Source organism: Vicugna pacos, chromosome 21 (genome assembly GCF_048564905.1).
Source record: "Vicugna pacos chromosome 21, VicPac4, whole genome shotgun sequence".
Classification (NCBI taxonomy): Eukaryota; Metazoa; Chordata; class Mammalia; order Artiodactyla; family Camelidae; genus Vicugna; species Vicugna pacos.
In genome coordinates, this window is record NC_133007.1 from 6,682,450 (window position 1) to 6,702,201 (window position 19,752).

The following is a 19,752-nucleotide window of genomic DNA, read 5'->3' on the forward strand; positions in this document are numbered from 1 at the left end:
CATAGAGTTGCTGGTTTCCAGAGGCACAAAGTCTTACTTAAACTAATACAGGAGCATCTCTCACGATAGAAATGCAGAAAAGGACCTTAGTCAATGAAGGGACTAACATCTATCTGTTCCGTTTTGGGAGCATTAATCCAAGTTCTCACCTGTTAAAGTTGGATACAAGGATTCACTTATCTTCTGCTGTTTTCTTTGTGAGTACAGGTTGCCTACTTGTGTTTATCACATCTTTAATCCACTCTGACTTTCAGGGATTTATTAAATCTCAGCACTCAAATGCCTTCTCTGGGGGAGAGACTGTAGGTTGGGGAAGAAATGCCCACCTCCCAAGGGTGCTCATTCTTCACACCAGGCCAACAGTCAATTTAAGGGCTGGTCTCGGATTTCAACATCTCTCTGCCGGGGACCAAATGAAGGCTATCACCTCTGCCTCACTGGAGACCTCATTAGAACTTGAACTCTGGTCTTTGTTCCTTCCCAGCGGGCTCAGTACAGTGGAGAAGGTGAGGGGAGAAGGGGGGCGGTAAACCCACAACTCCCAGAGCAGCAAGAGTCCGACAGCCTCTGAGAACCAGCAGTAAGTAAACAAGCAATTACCTACAAGCCAGCCTAGGAAACACAGAAGTGGCTGAAATGATTTGATTCTACTCGCTGAGAGGATGTCTGCCTTCCCTCAAGCCCCCTACCCCACCCCAGCTGCTCAAGGCTAATTTCACCCCCCCCTCTGCCTACTTTCCAAGTGGTGAGCTTTCCACCCTCAATGGAAGCAAGGTGCCAGGGCTTAGAGGCAGGCGGCTTCTGCTCTGCCTATGTCCTTCTTGGCTTGGTCATTGTCAACATCACTGTTCTTTGTCTATATTGTGAAAAGGGGAAAGAATCAGATGGTGCTGCCACCCTCCCCCTACTCCAATACCCCTACCGCCTTCAAATCTTTTAGGGAAAGAGAATTTAGGAAGAAAGAGGTGACTCTGAATTTGCTTCTTAGAAACCGGACTGGGAACCCAGCTGGGCTGCTGGAAGTATGGGGTCTGAAGGGAAAACCCCCCTCACATTCCTTTCTCTGTTTTGGCTGTGAGCACCCTCCTGCCTACTGCTGCTACACCAGCCCCCCCCAGCCCCCACCCCCGCCTTTTTCACTGTCTCTGGTTCAGCTGATATCAATACAGATCCTGGCACAGAAAAGCCTCTACACAGATAAGATTAAGGTCCAGCATTTATCTTCAAAGAAATGTATAATCTGGTAGGGAAGGGAGAAGGAAAGAATTACAGGAAGTTATAAAACATGTACCTAAAAAACAATACAAGGTAATGTACAATAGGTGCCTCAAGAGAAGAGCCAATGTCGCTGATAGCCCGAGCGATTTCTCACCTGAACAGCCCTCTAACCGGCCCTGCCTCACCCTGCCTCCAGTCTTCCATTCCCAGTCTTGTCTCCACACTATAGTCGTGATGGAGCTAAATGCAAATCTGATTGGGTTCCCACGCACTTCCCTCTCCATGCTTAAAAGCCTCTCTTGGCTCCCCCACATTCTTCAGGATGAAACCAAAGCCCCTAACAGGGCACACCTAGCCTTTTGTAGTCTAACTTCTCCTAATCCACGAAGCTATCGCTATTCCACATCCAGGCCCCAACAGGAATGAAGCATTTGTGATGTCCAGATATGGCCCAGCTCTCTGGCCTCAGGGCCTTTGCACATGTAGCTCTGTCTACCTGGAATACATTTCTTCTTACTCTTCACTTGACTAACTCTAATTTGCCTCAGCACAGAAATAACCTTCTCTTACCAGGAACTCTTCCTAAACATCAAGTTCCTCACTCATCTTTGGCACAGAGTAGACAATAAATGATGGTTGAATGAAAGGCCGCATGGCAGGCAGAGGAGTTCGTTAGAGGCTTTTGAGTCAGAGGCTGATAGCATCATGAAAACTCTGTTGTAAGATGAGTCATCCATTAGTTATATGGTAGTGCTGGGGGAAGGGAGGTTGAAGGAAAGGGAAGAACAGAATGAAGTAATAAGGGCTTGCCATAAAGAATGAAGGTGACAGTGGGAACCGGAGGGAGGGTGGAAATGAGCTTCCCAGCGGAGGTCTCACTGGCAGTTATAGCAAGTCCTTTGGATGCGTTGGCAAATGGGGAGGTGGAGCAAGCAGAGGCCAAGGTCTGCGGGTGGGGCTTGAGAAGGGACTTGAATAGAGGCAGCAGACAGTCAGAGGAAGGCATGAGAAGCAGGGAGCAGTGGGGAAAGGGCTGCGTGGGAACTTGTGAGAGGGGGCAGTCTGTTTTTAGAAGTAGCTCCAGCTATTTAGGACAAGGAGCAAACAGACTGGAAGAATTTTGAGCTCTGCACTGATTTTGTCTCTTGGTGGTCCAGGCGTGGACAGACTAACAAGCTCCTTATCTTGTCCTTTCAGAAAACTGTCATGAAGCCCCAGCAAAGATACTGCTTTGTAACTCTCTCCTCCAGCTTCAGCACAAAACGAGCCCACTACCAAGCAGAGCTCTTAATTCTTTTGCGTTTTTCCCGACGTTCCAGAGGACTTTGCTAGGGGTGACATTGTTTCTCCATCTGGCGGGGGCTAGGCTTTGTCACATCCACTGCACTTCTCAGTTCACTACCTTTTCCTTCTTCTCACATTCTTCCTGTTTTCTGACTGTGAGTTTATTTTAGTCTTGTGTTTCTCTTGAAATCATCACAGACATCTGTCTCTTGCCTTCCCCATCCGTCCACCCTTCTCTCCTCTTCTGCTCCTACTCTCTTTGCCTTAACCTCTCATCAGTTGCCTTAAAGAGACCTACAACTGCCGGGCTTTCCTCCCTCTTCCCAGCCCAGCACCTGGAGCTGCTTTGTTGGACATGTCTCAACGTGTTCTCAGCCTCAGACAGCCTCCAGAACACAGAGAATGAAAAGGGACTCTCTTACTCAGGAGACCATGCTCATTCACAACCAGCTTTCTAATGAAAGCAGACTATGTGTGTGTTTTCTACTGACGAGAACCCCAAATCCTGCTTTCCTCAGAGCACATGCCTGCATTCCGATATTTTAAACTGTATGATATATAAAGAGGATGAAGCATCAGAAATATATATCCTAGATTAGCAGCTGGCAGCACTAGGGTTTGGGGGAGTGATCCTGTATCCTCCAGGATCCTCTCACAGTTTGTTACCTTGCCAACTATATGATGGAGTTGAAGCTGGAAGTCTACACGGGCTGAGCTTTAGGAAGAGAATGCAGGCAGCTGATACTAACAAGGTCCTTGGAGTGATTTATTAGCATCTCCAGTCTCCTTTTATTTGACAGGAGAAGGAAAAGAAAGTGTTTATTCCTTCTGATAAGAGACCCTTACTTAGTAGTTTATGTATTCAAACCCCATTCCCCTCAATCTAGCTGTTTCTGAGCTCACTGGTTCCATCTTAAGACAGGCACAGGCCCTTTCAGTTGACCCAGCGTCCTCTCTAGCGATCATCTTGGTTCTCATTTGACTTTTACGCCCAGTTTCTTGGGGCGGAGGCTACAGCCAGAGCCTCCGCAGCCTTCCCTCCACTCCCTTTATAATGGGGTCTTCTCCTCCAACATCTACCTGCACTCTCTCAAAATTTGCCAAAGACAATATTTAGTTCTATGTTCCCTTGTTCCTTGAGTTTTCCGCTGCCTATCTCCCTGGGCGGAAGCCTGCTCTACTCCCACCTCCCCACCAACTGTTGCTGCTGACAGCGCCCTCTCTACTCCAGCCCCTACCTTTACCTTCCCCTCCATTAGGTCCTTAGCTTCTGCCCCCTCTTTGCCTGCAGAGTTTCTTTATGCTCTCAGCTTTAAGGACCATCTCTAAAGGTGGACATGTTCCCCTGGGGAGCAGCATGTGAAAAGGTCCAGACACCTGCAGCTAGTCCTCCGTGGCTAGAGGCAGGCAGGGTGTGAGGGAAAGAATGGCTAGAGGGAGCTAGGCTGGAGTGACTGCAAGCTGAGAAGCTCACACTTGACCCTAAGATCAGTGGAAATATCTGCTTTTTAAGCTTTAATGTACATGCAGATCACTCGGGGATCTTGTTAAAATGCAGATTCAGTAGGTCTGGGGTGGTGCCTGAGATTCTGCATTTCTGGTAAACTCCCAGATGACTCAGTGCTGCTGGTCCACGGACCATCCTTTGAGGAGCAAGGAACTAGGTCACATTTATCTATGGTCAGATTTTAGGGGGTTTTCGATGTTGTTTTTGCTTCTCATCTGGAATGTAACCCGACTTGAGGGCCAGGATCCTGTTGTCTGCATCTTCTTATTCCCTATTGAAGAGTTCCTTCTGGGTGTTCCTGTAAATACTTAATTGATGGGGCCCAGGGCTGAGTTGTTTATATCTTCTGGCTTTGCTTTACAAACACTCATTTATCTTCAAATCACAATTGTGAGGCAAGTGGATACTTTTTCTTAAAACTATAAATAGAAACCAAGAAAGATGAATGACTCTCCAAGTAGTGAGTCACATTTTCAGATTCTGGTCCCCAAGTCCCTGGCTCAGAGGGATCCCAGTGTGGGGTGAATTCCGATTCTGGCTCTACTTGGGTTCTCACCTGACCATTCAAGGTGCCCTTCTCACTCTCTGGACCTCATTTCCTCTTTCCTGACTGGTAAGTAGGAGACTCTCCCCTCTCTCATAGGGGAGCCCAGGAGCCTTAAGGAGCTGCAAGCGCCCTGTTAGGAAGCCAGATGCCTCAGGCTGAGGTGACCAGAAGGTTGGGAAGCAGACAGCTGGACCAGCCCACATGTCGGAATCGCCCACACACCGTATCTTCACAGCTGCTCTTGGCTGGGCCGACTAGGAGCATCTTTTAAACGACATTTGAAGACTGAGGAGTGTGGGGAGAAAACCACAGAAATCATAGAGTAAGAACGACCTCAGCATAGCGTCCCATGAACCCTAACTTCAACTTCCAAAGCTGAATCCTTGCTTTCAGGGATCTCTCCCATGACCATAAAAATGAAAGCAACTCATCTGTAAAGTAGGTCACGCGGTTAGAGAGAGAGAGAGAGAGAGAGAAGGCTCGCTGATAAATGCAGATGTCAAGGTACTTTCACCCTTTTCCAAACCAAAAATAAAACTTGGAAATTGTCTGAAGAAAATGGGCGGGTTTGGCGAAGCTTGAGAAAAGTCAGAGGAAAGAAGGTGCACGGGGCCCTCCTGTCCCGGAGTCACCGGGCAGCACCTTCAGACGTTTGAGAGGGAGAACTTCACCCCACAGAGATTCCTCCAGATGACTGTCCCCCACCCCACGACCTCTTCGTAATCCCCAGCTCACTTCCTGCCATCATGCTATGGCATGATTCCAGTGGATTCTAGCTACTCCCCCATCCCATTTCGGTGACTCACTCTAAAGTTTCTCTTAATCAATCAAAGCCTAGAGAGGGGAGACAAGGTGAAGAGGCACTGGGGGATATCTCCATCAGGGCAGCCCTGCGGATTCACTCTCTGTTCCAGGAAGCGGCATGAGCAGCTGCAGCAGTGGGAAGGGGACGTGAAGTGCACTGGAGTCCACGTTTGGGACTCCTGGCTTTGCCTCTCTTTCCTCCATCCACAAGCCAAGCCGGATTATGGCCACTGCTCCTGTTTCTGGGGTGGGTACTCCCACACCCACTGTCCGCTATCATGATGGGGGTCTGGTGAGGCGCCAGGCTGGACCACCAGCCATCACAACTGTGTCTTGATCTCTGGGGGGGGGGGGGGCATGGTCTCTGGAAACTGCAAGTCTCAAGGTCAAGAAATCCAGCGGTGCTCCTTCTTAGCTGGTGGTAGTGTTCCCAGTCGCAGCTCTTCCCTGTCCCTCAGTCCCGTCCCCAGGAGGACAATAAATGTGAGTGTCCTCGGAAGAGGATGGAGGGAGGGGACACTTGGAAAGACCCAGGCAGACAGAGACAGGAAGACAAAACTACTGCAGCACTGAAGGAGTATCAGTACCACAAAGGGCAGGATGCTGCTGGGACTGGAGAGGAAGAAAAAGCCAAGCATGTGTGGACTGGTCTGGAGGAAAACTCTTAACGAGTGGCATCCTGGACTCGGGAAAGGCATCGAGTGTGGGGAGTAGCCTAAAGAAATCCTCCCGTCAGAGACAACTTCAGTGCTTTGAGCAGAGGCAACAGGATGGTTTTCTTTTACCTCAAAGAAAGCAAGTTTCCAGCAGCTGCCCAGCCCCAAGACTCGAGAAGTCGGATGAGTAGAACAAGCAGGTGGGAACACATGGCTCTGGCACATCCCTGAGTTCTAGAAGAACTGAAAGCAGCCTTGCGTTGGTATCCAGTAGAATAAGTGGGCTGTGGCAGCCTGAGCCAGGGACAAAGCAGCAGACTTGGATCAGGGCTGACTTCGTCCTAAATAGGTAGAAAAGGGGAAGCTGAGTCTCACCTCATCCTGTAAGCCAGGGAGGTGGCTCATACACAAGCATAGAGACTTCTTTTGAGCAGGTCCCAGGAAGCCTGATTAGACAGCATGAATAGACTTACCAACAAATATCAACAGGCCTAATTTGCGGTCTCCTAATAGGATTGCCTGCTGGAGATGCTCAGGGGTGATGACAGGGACCAGCCTTTCTCTCCTGCAGCCACGACTCTTTTTCACCTGCCTGAAAGTGAGCAGCATCCAGTGATAGAGGCAGCTGCTGGTCAGCAGAGTGGGGAGCGCGGGAGGCCCTTTCAGGAATCCAGTCCCTGCGGGCTTCTCCCTCCCTGCTTGTAGGATTCCAAAGGTCTGAGATAAACCCTAGGATACAATCCAGCAAAGACTTGTTGGACTATATTCCTCTGGGGGAGAGCAATTGCTAGAGAGAGATTTTATTTTGAAAACCCTTATTTCCACTGTGGCTGGGGGAGTGGGGTGGCAGGCAGTGGAGGGGAAATGTGTTTGGATCAGGAAGGAGGCATCCCACTCACTGTGTGGCTCCTTTTACGTGTTCTGCTCTCACGAATTCCCTTCTCTATTGTACCTTCAAGAATTGTTACTGAAAAACTCCTAGGGCTGTGAGTTAAGATCACAGTGACTCCTAACATCAACTCTGCTTCTACTGTATTTTTCCTCCCAAGGCTTTCCACTGGGTAGAATTTTAAATGTGAACAATGGTTCAAAGGCTGAGGGACAAACTGCTCATTACTGGAAAGAGTGCCAGGAATCCTGGGAAGCGGACCTCACTCCCCACCCGAGTTCTGGACCTAACAGTAATGGCTTCTTTCAGCGTCACGGGAGGGTTGGATCATTCTTTTTCATTCTTGTCTTCTTTCAGTAACTGCTGGGATAAAAGCAGGCCTCAGAGAATAAAAAATTCACAAATAGGACAAGAATAAAATATTTAGGGCAAGAGATCAGAAGTTCTTTGGTTATTCAGTGAACTGAACTAACTCTACTTAAAAAAAAAAAGTGTAAGGAAATAAATGTCCATCACTCTCCATGTCACAGCGGGTATTAGCCTTTTGACCTCATCTCACAGGCTCTAAGCTGCGTTTCATGCCTCACAAGTTGAAGAGACTCAAGGCTAATCAACGATAAAACGGAGTTTCGTCATTATGAATTCCGTTCCCGATATTTACTACGTCTTTATTCTGAGAAGCATTCTACCAGAGCTGTTAAATGGCCCATTCCCTTCCACTTCTCATCCTAAAATCCAATCAGTGACGAGCGGTAGGAATGCGAGGGTTACTCTTACTCCATTAGGTGCCTTAAAGAAAACCCAGTCACTTCGGACGGGCAGTTCCAGCTTGCCAGCTTTCCAGTTTAGTTCCTTTCCCCACAGATAATCAATGGTTTCTGAGAGGGACAACAAAAGGTTTAAAGAGACACAACTGAGAAGTATTATACTAAACTTATCACCGCTATTCACTATTAGTACTTGTCATTAGTATTAGATCTTGGAGTACTTGTCAAAAAGCATTTTAAACATCTGGTTTTTACACAACAGTACCAAAAAAAAATTTTTTTTTTTCCTGAACCAGACCTAATGTTAATTTAGGTCCCTCCCAGAATGGTCAAAAAATGGTTAGGTACTAAAAGTATGGTTCATTTCCAGTTACCCAGAATCTGATTTATTTGTGTTTGTGATACCACCACCCTGGTGCTGGGAAGGCTCTTTTCCAGGACCTATCAATTAACGCGTCTTAAGAAACATTCTATGCCCAAGCCATTCAGGCTAAAAATAACTCTGTGGGCTATTTTTTCTTTACTCATTCACAGAAAACATTTGTATGTCAACGAGATCTTTGCCCCTTGAGTGTTTTCACTCCTGCTTACTCCTCCCTGAAAATAGAGTTGTTTGGTCCAATCAGGAAAGTCACAGGGCTGGTGTGAGACACACAGAACAGCAGAACTATTCTGATAGAACTAAGCTTTGTGGACTGCATAGTGTGGAGAGAAAAACGAGAAGAACCCAGAATTCACAAATGGGATAATGTAAAAGTAGATTTTCCTTTCCCCTCCTTTCATGTAAGTACACACAACTCTGACCGTAATCGATGATTTATACACAGAATTCACTTCTGCATTAACAATAATAATTGAATGCTTACTATGGATGAGGCACTTTTTCTAAGAACATTAGGGGCATTAACTCATTAATTTTCACAACCCTATGAGGTACATACAATTATCTCAATTTCACATTTGAAAAAACTGAGGCACAGGAAGATGAAGTAACTTCTCCAGGGTCCCTCAGCTAATAAGTGGCAAAGCCAAGATACAAACCGAGGAAGTCTGGCTCTAGACCCCATGCTCTAACCATTACATACAAAAAAAAGATAATGATCTTTTCTGTTTTCCTACAAAGCTGTATTTCCCTAATTATCAAATATGTCCATTTACATTCTCTAAATTAAGCAGACTCACAATCCCATGGTTCATCCTAATGTAAAAACAGGGATCAACAGAACTTTCATCTCATCCAAAACACATCGACTCTCCTAAACACACCCAATGTTACCCCCTTTCAAATATAAAAATGCCCTGAAACAGCTGTTCAAGCATAAGAATCACTTTCTAACAACAGGAAATGTTTGCACAATTAAGGCGCTGGACACCTTCAGTTTAAGCAGTCAGCATTCAACAGATCTCTTGTGGCTTTAACAGAACTTAAGTAGCTAATCTCTGAAAGAAAAACAAGCCAGTTTTAATGAGACCCTGATTAGAGAATGTTTAATTCTATGAATATATTATTTATGGTGACAGAGCATAAGGTAGAAAAATTCCTTAAGCTTAATGAATCACTAATAGATTTGCAAAAATATTAAGACACTGGCCTGTTCAGCTATGACAGAAGTTCATATAATCAGGCCTTTAGGGAGGAAAAGTACCATTCGTATGCTTTTGCTCAAAGGCCATGACCTTGACTTTTTCTCATCTTTCCTCAACTTCTCCCATCTCTTAAACACCCAAGTTATTCATAAGCTGTTATAGACCATCTTTTAAAGTACTAGCAACCATATTTTAAGACACCACTCTGATTTGGTTCTGAAATAGGTTATTGAATACCTTTCAAATATTGAACAATTCGCCTTAGATAGAAAGCTCTTCAATGCAGTAATTGTAGTAAAAAAAAAATCAACAGATTGGCTGACATCACCTAAATGTTTATGAAGACCCAACCACTGATGTCGCCATTTGGGTGACAAAAGAAAATCAGGAGTTTTTGCTAAATAAGTTACATTTGTCTAGCCCTCCTGGGCCTCCTTCCTTCTAGTTTAACACAAGCAATTTCCTTTCACTGATGCATTTACTTTCTACAGATACAAGAAAAAAAATTTTTAAAGCATTGAAATTTCCATCCTGACAGCCACTGGAAAGCAGAGGTAGACCTGACTCGCTGGACAAGTCAGTCTCATCAGCTTCCCTCAGATGCCAGGTGTTTTTCAATAACAGAGTTAAAAGATGACCCATGTTATATAACAGGAAACTACAAGTTTTAGTGAAAAACATCTTTGTGGATGGGAAGGACTTGAGAAGTTGGCACTTTCAATCAACTACACTTCAATAAAAATTTTTAAAAAGAGATTTGACACTTATTATTAGACACCTTCAGACTGGGATGTAAAAAATCAAATTACTGAACCGACTTTAGAGAAGGCAGTTGTGGTTGCAGGTGACAAGAAACTGGCAGGCCACTGATGTATCTAATAGCAGTCCTCTGATGTCGGGGAGAAACCTTAAACGTGTCTCTTGATACTTAGTGAAGTCAGCAAACAATGTCCCCAGTCTGCGCAGGACTGATATTAAGAACCACACCTTCAATTTTCCAGCCCGACCACAGTTCCCCTCCTCCTTCCCTCCCAGCCCAGACAGGTGATTACAGACAAGGAGGCAGTGAAGTTGCTTCAAAATATTTAATACGTGTTAGACACGTAAAGTTACATTTTTATACAAAAATCAATACAACGAAGGAGAAAATACTGTACAAAAACCTTGTCAGCTCCCCCAACCTTTATACAACAAAGACTGGAGTCACTATCTACAAAACCAGACGGTCTTTCCACTTAGGGCTTCGGTCTGTAAACTCTGTTTCCTTAAACACTTTTTAAAAGCACTGTGTAGTAGTTCTGATCTAGAGCTTTTAAAAAATATACCTTTTCTCTATAAACTCCCTATTTTCAAGCTTGAAATTCTTCTGTGAAGTTCATCAAGCTTTCCTCCCCGTGGGGAAGACAAGGGCCGCTAACATTCCCCTTTCCAAGAGTAATCACAGGGTATAAACGTTTCTTCAGTGAGAGAAAGGTGGGGAGAGAGAGAAACAATACAAGCCTCTACTCCAGACTAAATCCCTCTAGTCTTAGGAAATCCTGTGAGGAAGCGCCACTCCTGGCCCCGGTGCGGTTCTCGCTTTCATGTGAGGGGTGTGTGTAAAGTCCCTTCCTCCCCCGAGAACGAATGGGGAACTCCCTGGCCCGGCCTTTTTAGCCGCTTCCTTCTCCGAGCTGCCGGCAGAGGAAAGTCCCTGTCTGCCCCCAATCTCCTAAGCCCAGTGAAGGAGTGATGCATTCCAGAGGGACAGAATAGTCTGAATTCAACAAGACAAACTGACACACACAGATAGATGTACACAGACACAAGAGTTCACGATCGTCCTCTTCCAATAAGCCTCGCACCCCAAGTCTCAAGAGCCCCGAGCGGCACGGCACAGCCGGCCGCCAAGCCCAAGGGCAGTCTGTGCTGCCCGGCAGCACCTGGTCCCTCCTCGCGCTCAGCGCCGACGGTCTCTGCGGCGTCCTCGCAGCCGGGGGAGGCCCAGCCCTCACGTCGGGGACGCCCGCTGCTCAACCTGCTTCCCGCACGCGGACCCGGGGGCTCAGAAGGCCACGATGGCAGTGCTCCAAGGGTTAATGTCTCTCAGCACCGGCTTATCGCAGCAGATCTGCCCGGGCTCGGTGGCTTCCGGACCGCTCTCCTCTCCCTCGGCTTCCTCCCGGCCGCCCCCGGGGCTTTTCCGTAAAAGTCCCGAGAAGCTGGAACCGAAGATGCTGATGAGGTTAGCCACGTTACCGGTCTCCATCTCCTCCTCCTCCTCCGCTGCCGCCGCCGCCGCCCCGCCCGACTGCTCCTCTAAGTTCCGGCGGGGTTTCTTGAGCGGGGTAGAGCCGGGCGCCGGGCAGCCCGCGGGGCCGCCGCCCACTCCCGCCGCGCCGCGCTTCCTGGGGCAGACGGGGGGCGTTGCGGGGGGCTGGTCCCCGGCGGGGCGCGGCGTACGGCAGCAGTCCATACGGGGGGCCGCGCTCAGCGTGTCCTCGTCCCCCGGGGGACAGCCGCAGGGGCGGCGCGCTGCCCGGGGCCCCTCCGGGAAGACGTCCGAGCCTCCGGCAGGGCCCCCGGCGCCTCCGGCCGCCGTCTCTCGCTGTCCCTCCACGCGGCGCCAAGCAGCTTCCGCCGCCACCCCCTCTCCGCCCTGAAGTGCGTCCCCGGTGCCCGTCACCGCGGCCGCGGTCTCCGCGTCACCCGTCCGTAGCGCTTCTGGGACGGTGGGGCGCTCCGGCTGCGGCTCGGGCTCCGGCCAGGCGGAGCGGGCGGCCGGCGGGGGCGGCTCCCCCCAGCCCGCGGGTGGACCGGCCGCCGGCTCCCCGAGCTGCTGCGGCGGCGCCGGGGTCCCCGGGTGACCCGCCAGGTAGAGGCCGGGGCACGGGTCGCTAAGGTAGACCTGGCGGGCGCTGCGGAGCACCAGCGAGACCAGGAGGTTCTTGTGCAGCTTGATGCCGCCGCGCTGGACCCGCGAATTGTAGATTTTGCCCAGCGAGATGCTGACGATGCGATGAGCCTCCAGTTTGAACTCCATCCTTCTCCCCTTCCCAGGGCTGGCGCGGAGGTGAGGGGTTAAGCCCCGGCTAGCGTTCCGAAGCTGCGACAGGAACAAGAGGCGTAAACAAGTCCGCCCCAGGGGTGGACCTTCGATCTCCGAAGACTCGGAAGAGAAACGAATACGACGAAGCGCTCTCTGGCCCTCGCGTCCTCCCCAATACCGACTACTACTCAGTTTCGGGTCCGGTCGCTAACTGAGGGCAGCCCGGGCCGCCCTGCGCCTTATAAAGGCCCCTCGACAGCCAATCACGAAGGGCCGCCAACCGTTCCGGGGCCGGTCGGCGCGCCCTCGTGCTCTACGCGCGGCCAATCGGAGACCGAGGAGGGGCGCCAGGGCCATTCGAACGTTAGTCCCGCGGAGCAGGCTCTTAAAGGGGGCGACGCGCGCGACCACCTACAGGCGGGTCCCAGCCGGTGCTCTGAGGGCGGGTGTTGGGGAAAGGCGGGTAGCCACGGTGTTGTTTGCCCTTAAAGGAGCTGGCTTGTGTGCTTCGTGCTAGTACCAAAGCGAGCTAAACCATTCAAATTTTCATCCGAGTGTGGTGGTGGACTTTGCTCTACAGTAAAGTCCCGATCCTTCCCTGGTCAGCCTCCCTCCCTCCCCGTCAGCCTCCCTCCCTCCCCCGCCACCGTTTCCGAGGACGGCACATACCTGTAAGCTCTGGGCCAACCCGACAGAAGTGGAGATGATGGCAAAACGTGGCAAAAGATACCCCTGGATAACAAAGTGTTACTACATGATATTTAACAGATAATAATTTTGGATAAGTCCCTTGCCTCCTAGAGTTACACATGATCTTTAGCACCTACCAATTTTAACTGCGAAGAGAGAAAAGGGGGGTTCTAAAAGTTCTAACGTTTCTGGCTACTTATTAAGGCTTTGTGTCTCCAGAATTTTTGGTATTCCACTAGAGCTAGCGTCTATCACTTTGTTGTCTACATTCTAGAACCAATACAGTTGTCACATGAGTTACAATGAAAGATGATACAAATTCTCCACAATGATTTTTCTTCAGTTTGAGGACTGACCAGTCCACCCTTGGAAAAATCTAGCAAGTTCTAAAAATAGAAATAGAGAAGTCTTGTGTTCCCATCATGATGTCATAATTTTACTTTGTGTCAAGGTAAAAATATAGGGGAAGAATGTTCCAGAATTTTCTGGTCAGTCAACAACTTAGTCCATTTACTGATCCTTACAGCATAGGGTTGTCCAGGGTCCTAGACTGGGTTCCTGGAGAGTCAGAGTTAGTCCCACCTAAGCTCCACCACAAACCTGCCTGATGACTCTGGGTAAATAACCTCAGGACACTTTAGATTCTGCATCTCTAACAAGGAGAAATCACATACACATCTGCTCTATTATGCAGTATCTTTCATAAATGACAACTCTCAGCCACAATCTGAATCACAAAAGTAAGAACAGTTTTCTTGCAGTCCATATGGCCTGATCTTGCACCAGGGTTTGGCCAAGTGGTATATTGAGTTAGGAGAGATACTAGTGAAAGGCAGGCTTGATTATGGCTAATTCACAATCAGGCGGCCTCCAAAGGATGTGATGGCTCAGTAATTATCTATTCCCAAAATTTAATGATGATAAAAGACACGAGTCCATGGGACCCAGAGTTCCACCCCTCTAGAAATTTTCAACTCATGTAAAGGAGATAAAATAATAACACGAGTAATTATTTTGAGTAATAACATGAGAAATTTTTTCTTCTGCTTTCTCTTTGAGAGCTGTTAGTCACTATAAAACACTAAGAGCACAAGCTCTGAAGACAAGCTTCCTAACTTGGAATTCCAGTTCTAGTTTTACTTTCTGCGTGACGTTTGGAAAATTGCTTCACTTCTCTGTGCCTTGGTCTTATTTATCTTAGAGATAATAATAGTGCCTACCTCTTAGACTTTTTGAATATGGAAAAAGGTAACACACGCAAAGTTCTTAGAACAGCCTGACATACAATAAGCTATCAATGTATGTTAGTTGTTAGGTCACATCACACCTCACATGACCCTGGTTGGGGGAGAAGAGGCTGGGGAAGGAAGCAGCACAGATGGGGAAAAAGAAGTTGTATTTGTGGAGGGCCTTGAAACCCTTAAGGTAGGGTCCACAAGTTTCAAGTGGCAGGAGCAACAGAGTCTGTCGTAGAGAATGCCTCATTTGGCAGGTGCGCCAGGCACATACAGTAAGTGGAAAAGGCTGGAAGCAGACTGGGGCTATGTGATAGTGGGTCGTGGATGCCTCACTGAAGGGATGGGGCCTCCTTCGGGGAGCTACTATAGGTTGTTGAGTAAGGGAATCACAGAATGGATTCTAGAATAGTCAGTACCCTTAATTACCACTTAACTATAAAGAGGAGGGAGGTGGGTATAGCTCAAGTGATAGAGAGCATGCTTAGTACACACAAGGTCCTGGGTTCAATCCCCAGTACCTCTTCGAAAAATAAATAAGTAAGTAAAACTAATTACCTACCCCCCAACAATACTGAAAAGAATTTAAAAACAAAACTATAAAAGGGACCACTTAATTATAAAACTTGTGAGAGTTTAGGCCTAGAGTCATGAAGGTGTGAACTAGGTAGAGGTGGCAAGAGTGAAAGAGTGGAGGAAAGTAATAGCTCAGTGGTAGAACATGTGCTTAGCATCCCTGGGGTCCTGGGTTCAATTCCCAGTATCTCCATTTAAAAAAATAATAACCAAAATAATTTTTTAAAAAGAATGAAAACAGTAAGAGACAAAAGGAACTTTAGTGATGATCTAGGATCTTCCCACTCACACAAACAGGTCACTGATGGAGCAAGCCTCTGGGAAATCCTTCATGACCCACCTGATCAGGGCGGTGACCCACCCTCCGCGGTGGAAGCACACCTCATCACTGCTCTCATTACTCTCTCTGTCATGCCCAGGGCGCCTCCAAACTGCGCTTTCATCAAAGGCAGGAGCCCATCTCATATTTGTAGCCAGGAGATAGTGAAAATACTTAACAACTGCGAGACAGGCACTGACCATCAAAAGAAAGTCCCGGAGTCCCTTACAGAGCAGGGGGTGATGGCGGGGGCTCATGCAGGAGGGGCGGGGCGGCCTGGAAGGCTGGTGCACACTCGAGGGCCCGGGACAGAGGTGCTGCGAACCGGCATGGAAGCGTTTCAGTGTCTCAGCACTTGGGGTGGCCATACCAGTGCACCCAGAGTAACTGTGCACTTGGATGAATGAATCCCTAAAAATGATATTGTCCACCAGGCAATGGCTAGCCACTTTGCAGGCATTATTTATCATCCTTATATAGTTCTGAGAATAAATGTCCTTATCTCCATTAGGTGAGGAAACTAGGGCTCTGAGAGGGTAAGTAATTTCCCTAAAGTCATATAGCTGTAGGTAGAGACCGTGGGCTTCAACTCTGAACCTAGTTTTTGAATTATTTTTTAATTCTTATTTTTTTATTGAAGCACAGTCGATTTACAATGTTAGTTTCAGGTATACAGCAAAGTGATTCACTTATATATAGACATACATATATATTTTTTCAGATTCTTTTCCATTACAGCTCTTTACAAGAAATTAAATATAGTTCCCTGTGCTACACAGGAGGTCCTTGGTATTCATCTATTTTATAGTAATTATGTTATTTATAGTAATTATAGTATTACATTTTATAGTAATATGTATCTGTTAATCCCAAACTCCTAATCTATCCCTCCACGCCTCTTTCCTCCCTGGTAACCACAGTTTGTTTTCTACGTCAGTGAGTCTGTTTCTGGTTTGTAAATAAAATTTGTATCTTGTTTTTTTAGATCCCACATGTAAGCAACATCATATGATATTTGTCTTTCTCTGTCTGATTTAATTCACTTAATATGATAATCTCTAGGTCCATCTATGTTGCTGCAAATGGCATTGTTTCCATCTTTTTATGGCCAAGTAATATTCCATGTTATATATACACCACATCTTTATCCATTCATCTGTTGATGGACATTAGGTTGTTTCCATGTCTTAGCTATTGTAAATAGTGCTACTATGATCATTGGGGTGTATGCATCTTTTTGAATTATAGTTTTCTCTGGATATATGGCCAGGAGTGCGATTGCTGGACTCTGAACCTATTGAACTCTGGAGCTAGATTACCTTGCTGTCTGACCTTCAGAAAGTAATTTCACGTGTAGGTGAAATAAGAAAATCCTGTCCTAGTTTTGTAACATGGGCAAGTTACTTCACCTTTCTGCACCTCAGTGATCTATTATGTACAATGAAAGTTATAAGAGTCTTACCTACAGTGCTTAGTGGAGTTCCTAGCCCTGTACAAGCACTTACTTATTGTGGTGGTTTTTGTTATACCCATGCCTGGCTCAGTACTGAATACATGATAGGTGTATTGTTAGTACTTGTTGAATTTTAAAGGCGTTTCCTACTATATCACCTATTATGTGCTCAATAAATGTCTGCTGCCTTGAAATTGAGCATGATCGCAATTATTATCAGATGCTCCTCAAAACCTGAGACAACAAAATGGAACCTCAGGCACTCATCTCTGGAGGACCTGTGCTCTCACGATCGACAAGCTTCACCTCCACCTACCAGAAAAATGTGGGGAAAGTATAGAACACATTCTTCTAAGCTTTAGAAAGCAGAGCTGGAATTTGCTGTCATCAATCTTTGGGATTTTATCAGTTAAAAAAAAATTGGTAGCACAATGAGAAACGCAGTGAGGACAAAGGAAGCAATGGTTCTGAAAGAAGTGGCCAGAGGATGAGCGTCAGGTCAGTTCTGTCCTTCCACCCCCATCTTCTCTGCCGGGCACGGGCAGGTTGGCACGCTGACTGCTGGCCACAGCTGTCCCCACTCAGGCACTGTCTAGGCTCTGGCCTGAGGATTCTCTCAACAGAGCGCCACTGCTGTTGACTTTATTTCTTGTTTGCATAAGTAATTGAAGGCTAAGTATTATTATCAGGTGATTAGAGAGCTTATGTCACCTTAAACTGAGTTCAGATTGTATGAGAACAAGGCAAACTCACTACGGATTATGTGCACAATAGCTCTGTGGGAGGTAACGAGGGGTGAGAAGCGAGTGAGTGAAGTAAGTCACCTGCACGGGACCTGCCTTTCAATGTTAGGACACTTGGAGATTTTTTTTTTTTGGTCAAAGTTGCTTATGTAAGTGAATAATCATTTGTATGGCATCCTGAGTTCTTTAGGAGGAAAGCTCTATAAAAATTCATTATTAGCACTTTAATATAAGCAATACTCTTGCTCTTCTGAGAACAAACAAATCCACCTTTCAACTTTTTCTTTCTCATTTTTCTGGCATATTTGACATCTTTTATTTCTCTTGGCTGCTTGATTACTGTAGAATTTCTTTATCTTTAAATAGCATTTGCCTAGGGGTGGACACCAACCCTGCCTGTCTTTTTTCTCCTCCCATTTCCTTCCCCAAACAGAGCTCCACCCGCCATCTTGTCCTCAAACTTACGTCTTGGTTCAGAGAACCTTAGGTTGTTTTTATGAACATCTTTGTCATTCCTTGCTTCCTTCAATATTCCTGGGAAAAACAAATTCCCGCAATAAGAAGAGCACTCAAACTCGGTACAATGAGCCTAATACCTTCTCAAGCCACAGACTGAGAGAACACCACCATCTAAAACCCTGGATGTGCTGTGTTCTGAACCGTGGCCACTAAGCCAATGCGTTTACTGCAACTGAGAAACTGAATTTTTAATTTTATTTCATCGAAATCTAAAAAAAGGAACCAGAATAAAGTCCTTTTCCTGAAACCCAACTTGATTGTGTCACATTTTTGAAGTTTGAAAGTTTAGCATCCACACTGATGCTGTAACTGTAAAATATGTAGCAGATTTCAAAGACTTAGTATCAAAAAGAGAACGTAAAATATTAATGTTTCTGAGAATGGTTATGTGTTGAAATGATAACATTTTCAATATATTGGGTTAAATAAAATATACTATTAAAATGTAACCTGTTTCTTTTTACATATGTGGCTCAAACTGTATTTCTATTGGACAACGCTGCCCTAGGGATAATAAAGGGGAGGGAGGTGTGGACATATACATATTCATGAGCATATTGTGAGCAATTAACAAACGTCCTTGATTGGCCAAGAGGGAGAGGAAAGAGAAAGTGAAAAGGAAGTGAAACATAAAACACTTTGATGGTTGTAGAGTTGAGGAGAAAAATCAAAGAAAAATGTAAAAAACAAAAGAGAGTTCTTCCTAGAACTGAGAAGTAGCCAAGAAGTTAGAGAAGCACAATTTGACTTACCCGAATGTAACACAGAAATTATCACAGTATTATTTTGAAATTCAAAATAGAAACGAGCACACTTAAATTTCAGAGAGAAACAGTACTCCACTGCACACGCGATCTTAGGTGCATTGATTCTTTTCGCTTCTAAAGTCCGTCTGGAATTGCAGGACCATTTGTTTTCAGTGTGCCGTTTTCCTGCACAAAAACCTCCAATAGTTCCTCATGACCTTTATGGCAAAAATCCAGCCCTCTGGCCTGGTCTGCAGAGTACTACACAATCCATTGTCAAAGACAAACAGCCTGGAATGGAATGGGGACTAGAGCTTGGCCTCTCACCAGCTGTGCGTGGGCAGATTTGGAGGTGGTCCTTATCTTGTAAAACTGGGCAGTTGGCCTAAATCAGTGGTCCTCAAACTATGACTGCACGTTAGAATCTCCTGGGGAGACTTTCCATCTCCAGTGTCCCAGGCCTCACCCCCAGATGACTTTAATCAGAATCTCTGGGGTGAGAGCAAGGCAGCAGAATTTTTTAAAGCTGCGTTGATGATTACAATGTTTGAGACCTAGCTGACTATTTTTGGATCAGTTCACGTCTAGTATTCTATGATTCTATGAATCTAGGCAAACCACTTCCTCCAGGAAGCCTTCCAAGCCCACAGTGTGTTCACTTGGGCACACATACACACTCATAACCTGTCATTTGTTACCTAAAACCACAATACCACTTGTTATCTTATGATACCCTTATATTTTTGTTTTGTATTCTATTTACTCACATAGTATGTATTTAACTTTGATGTGGGTAAATTTCTTATTTCCAATAACATTATAAAGTGCTCACAGAAGCTACGTTACACTTTTTTGCATCCTGCCTCCGCTACACCCAGAACCCTGAGTATTGCTATGTACACATCACAGGAGCAGTAACTATTTGATAAATGAATGGGTTTCCAAAATTGGAGGCTAAACATTCAAACACAGCCAACCAAAGTAGGGGAAGAAGTACCCATTCTAGTGGCAGCATTAACCAAACTATCACCGCAAATACATTTTATCTCACTCTAGCTCATAATTATTCATGACCCTGAGCTCTGTCATTTCCCTACAAAAGCTATTTTTCACGTAAAATAAGAGTTTTTTTTTTTTTGGATAGACAATTTGCTTTTTCTGCCATGCTATTTACACATGTATGA

General features: G+C 46.2%; 1 protein-coding gene and 1 long non-coding RNA gene across 2 annotated transcripts; one reads left to right on the forward strand and one right to left on the reverse strand.

Annotated features, from left to right (window-relative positions):
* Positions 1-5,717: 5,717 nt before the first annotated feature.
* Positions 5,718-7,325, forward strand: LOC140687934 (uncharacterized). The gene is made up of 2 exons (XR_012062559.1): positions 5,718-6,216; positions 6,530-7,325. It is a non-coding gene; the product is annotated as an uncharacterized lncRNA (long non-coding RNA).
* A 3,000-nt stretch (positions 7,326-10,325) lies between these two features.
* Positions 10,326-12,516, reverse strand: IER5 (immediate early response 5). Its single transcript, XM_072946000.1, has one exon. The coding sequence runs from the start codon at positions 12,279-12,281 to the stop codon at positions 11,304-11,306; it is 978 nt and encodes a 325-aa protein (XP_072802101.1). The 5' UTR covers positions 12,282-12,516; the 3' UTR covers positions 10,326-11,303.
* Positions 12,517-19,752: the final 7,236 nt, after the last annotated feature.